The sequence below is a fragment of the Pezoporus occidentalis genome, unplaced genomic scaffold (genome assembly GCF_034315485.1).
Source record: "Pezoporus occidentalis ecotype Australia unplaced genomic scaffold, CSIRO_AGI_Poc_V1 ctg178, whole genome shotgun sequence".
NCBI classification, from domain to species: domain Eukaryota; kingdom Metazoa; phylum Chordata; class Aves; order Psittaciformes; family Psittacidae; genus Pezoporus; species Pezoporus occidentalis.
The window spans coordinates 686,573-701,957 of NW_026913618.1; the positions used below are offsets into that span (position 1 = coordinate 686,573).

The window sequence follows — 15,385 nt, forward strand, 5'->3', positions numbered from 1 at the left end:
CTAAGTCTTCCCTCCCACTCCATGATTTTCTCTTTTTTGATGTATCTATGTTAGCTTATGGTAAGATGCTACTTAGAAATGTAATACAGACATGCCAGGGAACACACAAGGCTAAAAGAACGTTAACTTTATTTATGAACATGTGATTTGTGTTTATACACATGCTAGTAAACAAAAAGAAAAGTAACTGTTTTCAAGAAATAAAAACCCATTGGAATTAGATCAAATCCTGTAAAAGTGGTTTACATAAATGCATTACATTAACTACTAGGGTCACTGGGCAAACTATCTCCAACTCGCAAGGAGAGGCATTCATGTCCAAAAAGGAATTTGAATCAATCAGCAATAGAATTACGGATGCAGATTTGGACTTGGTGGTTTTAGACCTACACACACAAGTTTTCAATTTGCAGTTGTTGGATGGCATTCCGTGAGAATCAGAGGCTGTATCCTTCACAGAACACAGACCCTGACTTCATCAATTTCTACATCAAAGTATCCTAAGAGCTTATCAAATGGTCAGATCCAATGATCCAGGGTTAGTGTAATGCCTCACACCAGTCTAGTGAAGGAAAAGCAGATATACTTGAAATAAAGATGAAAAATAAAAAGCACCAAGTCGTAACTTTTATACTGTAAGGACTATTTCAAAACGAGCATTTACACATCATATTTGACCCGAGAGGCAAATCAAGATCTAGACCATTAGCAGCCCAGTATTTCTGTGTGTTACTTATAGTTTAGCAGCAGACAACAGTGTTTTCAAACCTGAAAAATGCTGCCCCTTTTCCAAACGCAAACTCAAAGTGGTGGTATACTAAAGAAAGGCTTAACCTTTGGGAGACGAAAGCAGCACCCAACCCTGAAGTCACCCAGACCCAAAAATGTACTGCAGGCAGTGCAGAAAAACAGGGGTTTTTACCCAGCAATGCACCAGGCTCTGCCCTTGTGCCAAAATTTGTTTTAGGTATTTTCATTTGCAAACTATGAAACAGCTTCATCAGGTAAAGGGAAAAGAGCAAAGGCAGAACTTTAGAATACCACTTTGTGTAGCAACGATATTTAAATTCACGGCAATCTATTAAAGACATTCAGGTACTCAGAGGGGCCCAGACAGTATCACCTTAGTTACACAGTTTCAGGACAAATGCCCAAGTATTTAAGGACATGAAAAGGAATCAATTCAGCTGCACAGAACTGTCCTCAGAACGTACGGGATATGTAGGGGCTGGGATTGTTTGAACCCCCAGGTCAGAAGGAACAGCACCAAGGTTAACAACAGCGGTTTCTCAGTGGTTTTTGATCACATCTTCAAAAACCATTAGGCAAAAAAAAAAGAAAAAAAAGAAGTATTTGAAACAAAAAGCTAAGTGATACAATGTGAAAATGGCAAAAGTACACTCCAAACAACTTTTATTGCAAGAAACAAAAAGCACACAACAACCTATACAAACATACATATTACTAGCTATAGACAGACAGATGTAGAACATGGCACCATGTTCAACTGTGCAAACCTCCAACCGCCAGGATCTGAACCCGAGCGCACAGAATCTGTACAACACAGAGTCATACAGGAATAGTCTATCATATGCAATAGGAAATACAATCCAGTACTAGCACAAATACCAGTATTCACATTAGAACTGTGCAAATAATGGCATTACTCAGTTTTTACTATGCTGAATCAAATACATTGTATTTACAACAAACACTATGTTTTACTGGAAGATAGATGAAGTTAATGTTTGGAAAATTAATACAAGGCTACGCTGTTTAGAATTCAGCGCAGTGTGTAGAAAAAAGGGTGAGATTGGGTTTTTACATACTGCTTCTGATGTTCTGCTCGCTGGCTCAGTTCGACTTCTAGAAGAAGAAATAAAGGTGATCAGAATTTAAAATAAAGCACTGGTACCCAACATAAAACAGTGAAAACAGATGATAAAACCTGAACATCAAACCATCAAGTCCCTATAGGCTAGGGAATGTGGAAATTTATTCATATACATAAATTGTTCTCTCTTGGTACATTCAGAGCAACTAAAACCCCACCAAATATCACATTTGTACTTTGTCAGCAATTACTCTGAGACTTACAGATATAGAACACAACAGTGCAAGAGGAAGTCCTCATTTTGTCTGCTACACAAGTATCAAAAATAGGAAGCCTGTATCACAGTTTTGTGTTCTTAAATAATCAACCCTCAAACTATCAACGTAACTTCAGGCAATCTGTACATCCCTAGGATTACAAACAGGTGTCACATACAGTACTTTAGTTTCTATGGCAGAACAGTGATAGTCCCAACACTTCAAAGGCAAGTTTACTCCAGTGAAAACAAATCAGTCATCTGACAAAGAAATAACAAAACTGTCAGCAGCTTAGTCTTTAGAACAGTGTTTCTTTGTGGAAGCCCAAGCACTGTGTTCAGGTATCTACCATGCTTAGCCGTGGAAGTGCCAAAGTACTAGACATGTTACATATGCTTTATTGACTAAAAATAGTAGTAGAAATGTCACCTGAAAGCAGTTTCTAGGGTTTTGTGCGATTTAGGAGTCCTGTGACAGAAAAAAAGGTCTTAATTGCCAGAATTTGCTTTACAATAATGCTGCGGTATTTTAAGAAATACTTATTCCATCTGAAAACTTGCTGCGATTCCACATACTCACTGACCTGCATCTATCTATCATGAGCCAGAGATGCAACCTTGCTACAGTTAACAAACAATTCACACATCATCCAAAGTGTCCCAGGAGCAGAGGCAATTCAAAGGCTGCTCTGGAATTCAGGTACAAACAGTAAGGCTCCTGTTTACATCCACCTACTTCCCAAAGGGAAGTAAGTACTTTAGATTGGGACACAATGGTTGTTTCATCCATTTACCTTGAAGAACAGACTACAAGGCAAGTAACTCGTTTTTAAATGCCTCTCCACCATTCCATCAGACTTTCAACTTGCCCAGGCATTAAGCACTCTACCAGCGGTCTCTGCACTGTTTCCAGATGAAGGAATAGAAAGCTGATCTGCCTGATACATTTTCAGTGCTAGAAGAGCAGTGCCGTTCTTTCCTTAGCCCCACATACAGGTATGTATTTGATCTTTGGTGCTAGCAGCATCTAGCCTCTCCTTTTACGGCAGCATTACAATACGAGGAAAGGGTGCCATCCACACGCCTATCAGCTTAGGGTAAAAACAGCCTTAGGAGGATAGCTAACAACTTTTGGTAATGTGCTAAGTTGCTTATTGGGTTTCAGGTTTGGAAAGGATTACCTATTCCTTCATTGTACTTGCACAAGAGGCAATACACTTTATGAGACTGTTCTTTTTCTCTTGCCCAAAACAGATACCGGCTTTGGGAAACTTAATAGGAATCACTTTTGAATGGAACTTCTTGTTTGCACGCTTTGCAGCTGGCAAGCGTCGGTCTTTCCTCCATGGCTAGTATGCAAACCCCACGCATCTGGGGCATAAGAATACCTGACGTATCCTGTCCCTCTCCCCCAAGTGCAAGTCAAACACTAAGAATCAGACTCTTCAGAGACAGGAGCAGGTTTTAAGTTTACACTACACTGCAGAACTGTCTTCGCTATAAAAGCCATAAAAGCAAACACATATAACAAGGAATCTCTCCACGCAGACAAAACAGGACCTACAACTTGGCTCTCAGAAAAATTAACCCCAAGAACAAACCCTATAGAATCATTTTAAAAGTTTCCATTGTTGGAGTTTGAACCCCATATCCCAGCAGGCCTAAAAACGTAAGTCTGCTTTGGGACCGACACATTAAAATCTACTCAGTGACAACAAAAACTAACGGAACCTTTAACAAGAAAGAAACAATCTGAATGCCTCATATGCATTGAAACTGTTCACACACTGAAACCAACAGCCAAGAATGCAATGCTGTGTGGACACTTACGTGACATCTGTTTTGCTGCTAGCTTTAACTCCTCCGGCAGGGATTCTTTTAACAATTACCAATGAGTTTTTAGGAATCAGGGCATCTTCTGTGTATTCTGAAACCAACAGAAGTACAGAAAAAGACATTCAAAAGGACATGTATTAATACATACTTAACTACACAGCGCTTCAGAGAAGGCCTTTACAGATACAGAAGCCAAATTTTGTACGTAACGTCGTGCTTTCATTGCCTGAACACACTAACAGTACCTTTCAAGACATTCTCAGGTTTGATAACCGAACACCAGCAGCTAAATCTTTTTCCTTTTTTTAAAAACAGTTTGAATGCCAATATTTTTCAAACAGGAAAGAACTAAAGCTGGAGTGCTGCTCCTGAGGTCCCTTGAAATTTGTGTTTGCTTGGTTTGAATTTAACAAATGCCAGCTCAGTCTAACAGTTCTTGGACTAAACTGGCAGCTCCCAGCAGGAAGCTGTTCCCTGCAGGCAGCAGCATCCCCCAGCAGAGACTTGGCAACCTCCAGGACCTGCAAAGCAGCGTCACTGCTTTACCATATGACTCCACATCTGCAAAGCCACCAGTGGCATCATGCTCAACAAGGCTACTCCTCACATTTGTTCAAGCTTCAACAGAAAGGGTTCAAAGTAGCTGGAGGCAACAACGTTACTGATTCTTATTCCCCTGACAGCATAAAACTCGTTTTACTGCCAGTGATGGCCAGTAAGTGGCACTGGGCTTTCATCAATCTGACCTGTGATTAAACATAAGGATTCAATTAACTCAGGAAGCTTACAAAGGCAAAGGAAGATTTGGATGCTAAAGTCAAAAGCAGAAGAAACAGAACAGTCTAAAGCCTGCTGTATGTTCTACAAGAAAGCAGTATGCTTGAAAGTCAAAGGAAAGCAGTATTTCAAGGAAGAAATGGAGGCAGACAAGAGCTGCCCTACACTGATTTAGAAATCTTAAGCCAACAATTGCGTTAGTGTCCACAACCTTCTTCCTGCAGCAAACAGCTCAGGTTATGCTCTGAAGGTAATACTGCTTCACATTTAATGCATGATTTAAAAACCCCACTTTTAAATTCAGCTGTAATTTTGAAAATCTGCTGGTTTTAGTACGGTGTGTCACACATTTGCTATGAACAAGGTACTGAAAAAGTTCCTACTTTATTTCATGGCCTGCTTTAATCCACCATTTTGAGTCTGACAGCGCTGCAAAAACACTGTCTACAGAAGTATTTTCACCCAGATACAGCAGACAAGAAACTCACTAAAACAGACATCATCAGAAGGCAAGCCTGGGTGTGAAACAACAAAGAAAAGCCTTTACCAGGCTTAGGTGCTTTGCAACCAGCTATTATGCTGCTGGGGGAATGATCTGCAGAGTAAGAGACAAAAATGACTACTCACATGCCAGACTGTCTCTGCTGGGGAAGAGAGTAACTGCCAAGCACACATTTTCTCTCCAGTGCTTAAAAATCTGCTTTCTCATGATGTACCTTTTTAACTCTGTTCTGCTCAGCACCAATGGGCCACTGCGACAAAGCTGGCACCAAAGGCACTGCCTTGAAACATCCCCAGTAATCCTGCCCAGACTGCTATTTCTGGCATTTCAGCTTCCACCGGAATAGGTATCAATGATCTCACCTACAACTGGGATATCATAATTCCTTGAATGAGCTAGTTTAGTAGGCCAAGCAGTTCATGGAACTTGCATTTGCATTACAATTATACAGTGCTGTGCTCCAAAAGAGCACCTATGTTGCTCTGAAAGGACAAGTCAACCAAATCTAACATACTTTCAATCTGATTACATAGACTGCTTGATGCCTTCAGGTCTTGTTGGCGCTGCTTGTTGCTTCAGTGTGTGACTGGGAAAGCAAAAGCCACGTTGGAAACAAGGTGGTCATGGACCAAACACGGCCTGCCCTAAGGACCTGGCCAAGGGATATCTGAGCTGACAGCACACGGCCAAGGTCCCAAACCCGCTGGTGACAGAGCCAAAGCACCAGGTGAGCTCCACTGGAACATGATGGGTTTTAAACAGGTACGTGACCTGCCGCCAACCCCACCAGGCAAACAGGAACTCTACATCCTTCCTGAAAGCTCCACAGAATAATGCTGCACGGCAGCCTGGGAATTCACCACACTGAGCTGGAACCAAAGCAATGCCCCAGACTAGCACTGCACCATGGAACAGCATAGCAAAGGGCTGGGTTTAAAACTTGCTTAAAAGTCTTCCCTAAAATGCTATGTTGGCAGAGTGCTGAAGGCATCCCAGCAGACAGACAAATGTCAGGTGCGAGACCAAGTGACTTCATTCACAGTCAGCATGAGCTTGTCTTGAAGACATCACATGGTGGCACTACTAAAACGGTCAAGTGCACACTCCCAACACTGAACTCAGGCAAGTTCTGAGCTCAAGAGACAAGTCTCAGAAGAGCACCCTTTGCCCTTCAGATGATTCCTCTAACACCAGTTCAGAGTCCCAGGTTTAGTTTTCTATATCATTTTGCTCGACAAGGAGAACAGCACACTTCCCAAGTGTTTTGAGTCAGAATGTTACAGGATTTGCAGTTCTTCCACAATACTGGGAAAGCATCTACTACAAAAGACAGGTCAAGGAATTCAGATTAAATTGAGAGAAGGGGAGTTTAAACCCATCACTCAATATACTCAGAATGAGTATCTTTTTGAAGGGAATTCTGCTTTTACAGAACATGCTTATAGAGTAAGCACAGAGGACACCCACCCAGTTAGACAGGCCCCAGCCACTCATTCTTTCCCAGCATCTTAAAAAGAGGCAAAAAAGCTTAAAATCCTGTTTACTTTTAGCTTTTATTACCACATATCCATCATGAAAAGTAACAGTTACTGATCCATAAAAGCTCAGAGCACTTGGAAAAACCAGAACAAATTGGTCATCTTCATTCAAGGTTCACTTTGTTCTTTCCAAGATCACACCAACATTCAGTCCAGACTCCTGCACAGAGTTGTGGTATGCCCACAAGTAAGCACTCCAAACATCCCACTGAGGCAGAATATCCTGGTCTAGCTTTTTTTCCTTTATCTTCTGAAGGAGAGTTTAGGCATCAAATCTGATTGATAAAAACTGAAATTCATGGTTATGCATATAAACCAAAAATTTGGCATATATATAGCGCTGAAATGTATTCTGCAGCCTTGCTCTGAAAACTACTGGGGGATTTTTGTGTTTGCACAGAGAAATGCCCTTACAAAAGCTTCAATAAGTAGCTGTGTCACTAGTCTGTAATTTGGAGTTTGATACTGATTTTTCAAAAGTCAAAGTGCAACACAACTGACCCAGAGAAGGATCCCGTCCCTGTTACACAAGAGCCATGCTCTTTGGCGTATGAAAGATATACCTTCCTTAGCTTCACCTTCAGGCAACATCACATGGAACAGAACCTAGTGAAGCAGATGCTTGCTCTCCACTGGATTCTGATTACGTAGAGAACCAAAGCAACAACCTCTGCTGAACTGCATTGTGGGTACTGGAGGGCCGTTTTACGGGGTAGCATATTTAAGAGCATGATTTTATCATCTATAATCTTTCCTTCCTGCCCCTCACCTGCTGTAACACTGGCCTATTTCAGAACATGTTTTAGTTCTGGTGATGATAACTGGGCTCCATCACAGTTCACCACCATCCAACATTCTGGTTTCAAGGCTGCTTTACCCAGCCTAGCCTGCTACAGAAGTGACGTCAGGCAGTGGCCATTCAGGCTGCCAGTGCTGGGATGCTGCAAGTACAGCAGTAACTGAAGAGAAACCCCAGAGTCCCCTCTGCAGCAAAGCCCTTCATGAAAGTTTTCAACAGCTCTTGACAATTTTATTCAGTGCTACTGGAATAATTCAAGACTTCTGAAGCGCATCTCTACCTACGCACATCACACAAGCCAATAGCATCCTTGAGGCCCCAAAGTTGTGCTGTTGAGTCTCTTCACAGAAATTCTCCTCAAAACAGTTTAAGGATCTGTAGATAAAGCATAAGCTTTAAGCCCAACCACTTTAAAGGCTGGGGCTGAAGTTGCAGTTACTGCAGCAAACACATTATTCTGTTTTAATATTTCAAGCAGGAAGAGGAGAAAAAAAAACCACCAGCACCTGTTTTAAAGAAAAGACTGTTGTAGGAGTGGCACAGAAGCACAGGGGGGGAAATGAACAAATGAAACCACTTTACAAGTCTTTCTATTTCTGAGAAGTCACTTCCCAAAGTCTTTAATCACTTGCAAATTTATCAACACGGCAAATGACCAATCTGAAATATCACAGTAAGAGGAAACCCTTATCATGGCTGAGAATCAAGTGCCATTTCTTAGATTTAAAAGAAGTTATGACTTCTGAGAACATTTCTTACGTATGTTCACCATAAATGCTCAGAACTCCAGGGCTGCCCTGACGTGGCTAACACACAGTACCAGGGGAAATAAAAAAACATGGAAAAAGGTTAGAGATGAATAAATGAATAATGAAATGAGGCTCAACAGCGTCTGAATGACAACGTCTTTGATGTAGAAAAGTTACAGTAACAAGAAATTCCAGAGTGTAACTGAGACACTCAGGTGCAAGATGGCTTTAAAGGGCCTGGAGAAATCTTAACTCACAGATAAACTCTGGATCCAAAACGCTGCTAGCCAGCACTTTCTGCAACAGGCACAAAACTAGTTTTCCCATGAAGCGTGGGGTAAAGGACGCTGAAAACAATACCGAGCCAACAAAACCACTTTTTTCTTCAAATCAGCCATCTCTTCTATTTCCACGACTATAAGCTTTCTCCTCCAGATTAAAAAGAAACCTGGCAGGTTTGTTATTATCCTCCTCCATTTCCGCATTATTTTTCCCAGAAGATTTCCAGGAAACCCAAACTTTGGTAAGCCCTGTATGTAGCACATCAACCACGTATTCCTCCACGCCTAGCCCCGCGTCCGAAGCGCGGAGCCGGAGGTGCTTGTCACGACTACAAAGGAACAGCTCCGCGAGGCCTCGACACCCGGCACCGCTACCGACCGCGGCCGAACCGCGTTATCGCTCCCACCCCGCTTTATTCTCGCGGTCCCTCCCGCCCGCCGGCGGGCAGGGCCTCGCCTCATGCTCGGGGCCTCGCCACAAAGCGCGGCTCCCGCAGGCCGCGCCGCCGCCCCACGCACCTTCTTTGGTCTGGGCGTTGGTGATCTGCAGGTCGCAGTCGGCCGCCTTCAGCTTCTCGCGACCCATGATCTGGCGCTTGAGGTCGCACAGGGAGATGTGGAGGCCGTCGAAGGTGACCGTGTCATAGTTGAGCTTGGACGAGAACTTGTAGTGCACGCACGACATGGTCGGAGCCGGGCCGTGCCCGCTCCTCGATGGCGCCGACAGCGGCCGTTGGCGGCGCGGCCTCCGCGCCGAGCTGGGGCCCACCGCGGGGGCCGGGCCGGGCCGGGCCGGGCTGTGCTCACAGGCCGCGGCGCTGGGCCATGGCCAGGCCGCGCGGCCTCAGGCACACTCAGCCGCTGGAGGCCTCAGGGCTCCATCGCGGCGGCGTGCGAGGCCCCGGCCCCCGCCCCCGCAACCACTCCGGCCTGCAGCGATGGAGCCGGGCCGCGGCGGCGGCTCCGGCCGGGCTCCTCCTCGCGGCGCTGCCACGGACCCCGCGGGCCCCGGCTCCGCTCGGGCTGCGCTCGCCCCTCCCCGCGCTCCCGGGCCCTCCGCTCGCGATGGCGACTCGAGCCCCGCCGCGTCCCGCCGAGGGGTTTCCCGGCCGCAACCGCACGGGCCGCCGCGAACGCGTCACGGCGCAGGCGCAAGGGCACGAGCAGGGGCGCGCCGCGCCCGCACACGTCCTCTTAGCCCCTCCCCGCGTGCGTGCCCGCCCCACGTGACCCAGCGCATTATGACAGCAGCCCACGCCCTCTCCGTCCGAGCGGTGAGCGCCCCCTAGGGGACAGTCGGTACCGGGACTGCCCCCCCGTGTCCCCCCAGTACCGGGCTTCTCGGTGCAAGAGGCGAGGAGCTGCTGGAGAGGGTCCAGCGGAGGCCACGAGGGTGACCGGGGTCTGGAGCATCCCTGTGCTGAGCGGAGATTGCGGGCGCTGGGTCCGGCTGGGGCAGGGCAGAGGGGATCCCATCGAAGCAGCAGCTCAAAGGCGGTGCCAGCAGCACGGTGCCAGGCTCCTTCCAGGGGTGCCCAGCGGCCGGACAAGGAGCAACGGCCATGAACTGAACCACAACAAGTGTGACCTCCACACGAGAGGAAGAACTTCTTCCCGTGAAGGGTGGCAGAGCCCCGGCACAGGCTGCCCGGAGTGGGGGGTGTGTGTGTGGAGTCTCCCTCTCTGGAGACACCCAAACCCCACCAATGTGCCCTGCTCTGGGTGGCCCTGCCTCGGCAGGGCTTGGACTGAGTGATCTCCAGGGTTCCCTTCTCCTCATGATGCCGTGATTCTGAGATGCAGTGGCTTTGCCGGGCGGTGCTTGGTGAAGGGAGGGAAGAACCCTCCCGGCATCCCATGAGCTTCACCCTCCTGCTTTGTCCTTGGGGAGCAACAGCAGCATTCCCCTTATTTCCCTCGCTGGTGAGCAATGTGCGCAGGAGATCCTGAGGTTTCCATTCCTGCTCGGAAGCAACAGTGTGACCCCATCAGAGGAGCAATCCCCGTGCCGCTGTCCTGCAGAGCTGGCAGCACCCGGGGCAGGAGGCACAGGGCACAGAGGACAAAAACACCAGGGGAAGATAAAAGTGCTCTGTCCTTGTGCCTGCATCTCAGAATGCCCCATGGGAACACAAACGGCTGAATTCCCCACTGCCAAATGACTGACACGCAACCGAGCATCACCCTGAGAGCAGAGACCTGACACAGTGACTGATAAACCAAACAAGAGCCGGTTTCAGTCCGCTGTTTCCAAGGGAAGAATGGTTCATCTGGATGAGAAAAAGAAATTGATTAGAACAGGGAACAGAACTTGAGCAGTAATAAGGAAGTTAAACATGTGCTAACAGCAAAATAAACAGCATGAGGGCAGAATAATCATTATCATCTTACAGTTTTCATTATGCAGGCAATGACTGTGACTTAAGATATCTATTAATGCTTTATTATGCAGATTATTGCTTTTTTAAAGGAGCTATTTGTTATTTCCACAAATCTATGACACACACTTCTCTTCCTTTCCAGGCATCTAAGCTTTTTATAAGACCAAGTCATTTATACTGTGCACATTTCTGTATGAACCCTCATTTTTCCTCTACCAGTTATCTGCCCACTAATACACTGCAGAAAAATAAGTTATACAATTAGTCACCTTCTTGTGGGCTTCATACTTCTATTCATGTCATGATTGAACCCCCAACTGTTTCGACTTATGTACTGGTTGCACGTCCACCCATTTATTCAAACTCCCAATCCATCACTTTACAAATGTTCATTTTCTAACCCTCTGGCCACAAGCATTTAAAGAGAAAACCTTTGGAACCTGTGTAGTGCTATTGCAAACAAACCAGTCCAATGACAAGTACATTGTTAAAGTGAAAATAGGGAAGGCTTGGAAAAAAAACACTTCTCATCTAAAATGTCTGTGAGACTTCTTATATCTGAACCCTACAATTGCCACTTAGGGTTTTCATCCCCTCCAGGGTAAAAGGATCTGCATGAACAAGGGTACCTGGAGTCTCCATACTGAGTAGGTTCTATTTAGAACAATTTGCCTGCGTTAGAGAGTGGGGAGGAGATTGACTTGGATTTAGTTTCAGTTGTCAGAGAACATCGTCATTCCCAGATTGCTGTTTCTTAAACCAGCTTCCACTGAGTACCAGGTGTATGTGCTGTGGATCACCCTGGACTGATGCGCTGTGAGTCAGCTATGGGCAGAGCCATACCATGCTGCACTGCACTGTACACACAGCACACCCCACGCCAGGGCTTTGGAGCTGGATGAGCTTTAAGGTCACTTCCAACTGAAACCAGTCTGGGATTCTGTGATTCAATGGAGCCCTGCCTTAGAGTCTGCTCACGCAGGCAGGAGCTGACACATCTGAGGTGACCGGCGGCTTTACACCTCCCGGTTCTCCACAGCGCTGCCCAGCCCAGGTTAATCCTGCTCCGAGTCCAGCAGAACCTGCTTGGTTGCTCCCTGCAGCATTTCAGCCGGAATGGTGATGATCTGCTCGAGCTAACACTGCTCATTCGAGCTCGAGCAGGACAAGGGGTGCTTCCAGGAGCAGCCCAGCCGTGGCATCGGAGCAGTGATCACTGGCAGGAGGGTGGTGAGAGCAGCGAAAGTCAGGGCAGCATCCGCACAGGAGGATGTGTGATCGCATCCCAACTACCCGAGATGCTGTCACAGCTTTACTTGGACAAATCCGTCTTACACCACAGGTTTGAAGTGCCCATTAAAGGATGTTTACCACGCTCAGCAGAAATACTCATGTCATAACAATTGGCTTGCTGTTGTAGCACGTAAGAAGGCGTTCTCTGCTACCCACATTTAGAACCCTAAAAACCAATTGGGACCTCCTAGGGAGGCACAGAAATACCCTGCGGCTTTCAGAGGGACCAGGGGTATGTTCTGAAAGTCATTCGAAAATGAGAGCAGCGTTAAGGCTTGGTGTGCCCTGAACACCTGCTGGCATCAGGACTGGCTTTGTGGCTTTAAGTTGGTTCTGTAACTGTAATTTAACTCTTTTGCTTCCAATGCACTCAGCAGCACGTTGCTGTCCAAGTTCTCCAAGGAAGTTAACCCAAGTTATGCTGTCAGTTTTATAGGTCATACACATTAGTTGAAAAAGAGCAATAAAGAGAAACTATACTTTAAAATGTGGTTTTGGTGTTTTTCCATTACAGATTATGAGGAGCTGTGTAGGGAACATCCTGTTTACCACTTTCTTGCTTTAGAAACAGCTTACCCATGCCCAGCTCTGCTGCGCTGCATCAATCCCCTCTTGCTGAGTCCCTGAAACGCACAAGTGCTCTGAGCAAGGGCTGGGCCAGGATTGTTCCTGGGGGCCTGCAGAGCACCTCCTGTACCGCTGAACAATAGAAAAAGCAGCCAAAAGACCGCTCAAAACCAGGAAGGGTGAACTATTTCTGGTAGCTTCTGAGCCCCATGAGCAAGGACACGCAAATAAGCAGGCTGGCACAATGGGAAGGTGTGTTTGTATTTCCTGCTTCGGTTTGCTTTGTTAGGAGCAAAGTGTTCTGTTTGCTTGTTGGTTTTTCCCTTAGCTGCGAGTTCTGCGCAGAAGAGGACCCAGCATTGCCACGAGCACCCAGGGGCTGAGCGATGGGAGCCCATAGACTGAGGGCACACGTGGCCGGTTGGGCTGGAATGGCCACATTGCTCTCCAAGGCATGGTTGTGAGGCTCAGAGTCATCAGTCGGGCTTCCAAGGTAGCACAGCTGCCGTGGGAAGGCACTGGTTAAAGTCAGCTACAATTAAGAATGACGATACCATTAGTAACTTAAATACCCAAAGAAAACCAATCCCAAACTCTGATTCCTACCTGCTCCTGCTCACTTGTCCTTGGCTCCTGTGCCTCCATGTGCACACACCGCAGACACACCAAACCCTGTCTCACCACCACATCACACCAACCTATTACCATTGATAAATCATTACATTTTGAGCACAACAATCAAAACTTGGAGCCTAGAGGGGGGTAAGAGAAGGCGTCTAATGAGACAAGAGGAACAGCATGCAAATGTCTGCACTTTGCATTGCTGAAGAATGGAAGCAAGCAGACCCTGGAACCAGTATGTGACATCTGTAGGCAGTCAGTGAACGCATTAGGGGTGGCAACACCTCCTATTCACCATGAATCCCAAATGCCAGCACAGCATGAAAGAGGGAGGAACATGCCTTGAGAGAGCCCTCTATGAAAACCCACCCCTCCAGGTTTCTTTCCATAGACAATAGTATCAGCTGAGAAGGAAACCCAGACTTTTGCTTATCTCTGCCACTGTGACTTGAGGAACTTTGTCAGAACCAGACCCAGGCTAATCAGAGCACATCCTCTTGGTTTTGGTTGTTCTGCCATTGTCCTGACCCAGGACTGAAACAAACCAAAACAGGTTTTCTGGTTTGGTTTGCCTCAGAACAGGCACTGCCTGGTGAACACATGGGAAGTGTGCTGATGACCCAGCTGGGGAGCTGTGAACCCTCCAATTACTCCCAGAACAACACAGAATGATTACGGGATCAAGAAGCAGAATTCCCTTATTTTGTGCCCAGCCTGAATCATTGCCCCTTCTGCTGGGAGAGTGAAGAAGGAGCTTGGCTGTGACATTTGTACCTGTGCCTGGGAACTGGACAAAGGCCACAAGCTCCTTTTCCTCCACAGCTGCCCAGTGGTTGTCCAGGATGGCCATTATCTACCTGTCTGTGCCCAAAGCAGTTACCCAGACGTGGAAGCTGGTTTTGTTAAAGCTTCACCTACAGCATCTCCCTGTCATCCCATAAACCACAGTCACCTTTACATGGAAAAATCCACCATGGTTCCAGGACAATCCATTAAAGATTAAGGATGGTGATGGCCAGGGCTGCACCACCAGCCAGCCATCTACAGCTGGAGTGATGCCCTGCACAGGGCACTGCATCAGGGTGCCGGTACTCAGATGATGTATCAGCATCGTACATCACCACACCACCACTGCTCTGCTGATGGATGGCCTCTGGGGTGGCACTGGCTGGGAGAAATGGGCCCAGCAGCCCAGAAAGGTGTTATTTATTATTTTAAATGCTAATAAGTGTAATGGATATCTGTGAGGAGCTGCTCTGCAGCTTATGAAGTGAAAGGGAGAAGAAATAATTAACAGGCAAGAGAGAGGACCTAGACACTGAATAGCAGTTTGATGTCACAGGCTTTGGTCTTTTTGGCAATGCTACATCTATTTCCCAAGATTAACGAGGGACTTGGCTCTCCCCACAGATTTGGTGCTGCTCTCCTGGATCACCAGAGACGCTCGGATGTTTTGGGATCACTTATACCTACAGCTGCTTTGCTATGCAGGATCTGAACAAAAATACGCCACTTCTGCTGGAATCTGGTCTTAAAGGCAATGGGGAAGGGAATTTTGTGTGGATTTTGTCCTGTTACTGCACAGAGGCACACAGGGACCCTGTGGAAGCAGATGCTCTTTTCAGCCTGGCTGTGTTTCAGACCCCAGCACTGCAGAAACTGGTACTTTAATGCGTGAGTGGCACCAGAAAACACCCAGCAAAACATCACTGTGGGTCAGACCTCATCCTGACCAACCTGTTCACTGGGGTTGTGACACGTTCATGCTTTTCATCTCTAAATTGCTTCCCAACCATTAATTAAGCCTTGCAGCGCTGCAAAGCCAGGGCAGCTGGTGATGTCTGTGGTGACGGTGTGCCCAGAGCTGATTGCTCCCGCAGGCTTTTGGGGACACCCGGCCCCTTCCCGGTGCCCTGCTCAGAAAACAACACTTTGGATTTCCTTAAGGGAG

The 15,385-nt window shown here is 46.8% G+C and overlaps 2 protein-coding genes across 4 annotated transcripts in view; both read right to left on the reverse strand.

Moving 5' to 3' along the window:
- Positions 1–15,385, reverse strand: part of LOC134161691 (E3 ubiquitin-protein ligase RBBP6-like) — a 150,199-nt gene that overhangs the window by 8,462 nt on the left and 126,352 nt on the right. The window contains exon 1 of one of the 2 annotated variants that reach the window (XM_062614765.1): positions 1,830–2,514. The exons of the other annotated variant lie outside the window; for it this stretch is intronic. The gene's annotated coding sequence lies outside the window, so the exon portion shown is untranslated. Of the gene's footprint in view, positions 1–1,829; positions 2,515–15,385 lie in introns of those variants that run through there. 2 annotated transcript variants of the gene reach the window in all.
- On the reverse strand, positions 113–9,536 carry LOC134161692 (E3 ubiquitin-protein ligase RBBP6-like). 2 transcript variants are annotated; one of them, XM_062614767.1, is made up of 4 exons: positions 9,092–9,536; positions 3,921–4,017; positions 2,521–2,559; positions 113–1,866 (listed from the first exon to the last, which is right to left on the reverse strand). In XM_062614767.1, exons 1-4 carry the CDS (start codon positions 9,255–9,257, stop codon positions 1,722–1,724), a joined length of 447 nt encoding a protein of 148 aa, XP_062470751.1. In that variant the 5' UTR covers positions 9,258–9,536; the 3' UTR covers positions 113–1,721. The 2 variants fall into 2 exon arrangements, with proteins under 2 accessions (XP_062470751.1, XP_062470752.1); XM_062614768.1 differs by lacking the exon at positions 2,521–2,559 and having other exon boundaries at positions 9,092–9,535.

Bases quoted from the DNA above. Each gene is read 5' to 3' on its own strand.
- LOC134161692 (XM_062614767.1), bottom strand. From the start codon at position 9,257: ATGTCGTGCGTGCACTACAAGTTCTCGTCCAAGCTCAACTATGACACG. The intron at 4,018-9,091 runs GTGCGTGGGGCG...TGTTGGTTTCAG, and splicing joins CAACGCCCAGACCAAAGAAG to AATACACAGAAGATGCCCTG. The intron at 1,867-2,520 runs GTGACATTTCTA...TTCTTCTTCTAG, and splicing joins ACCCTAGAAACTGCTTTCAG to AAGTCGAACTGAGCCAGCGA.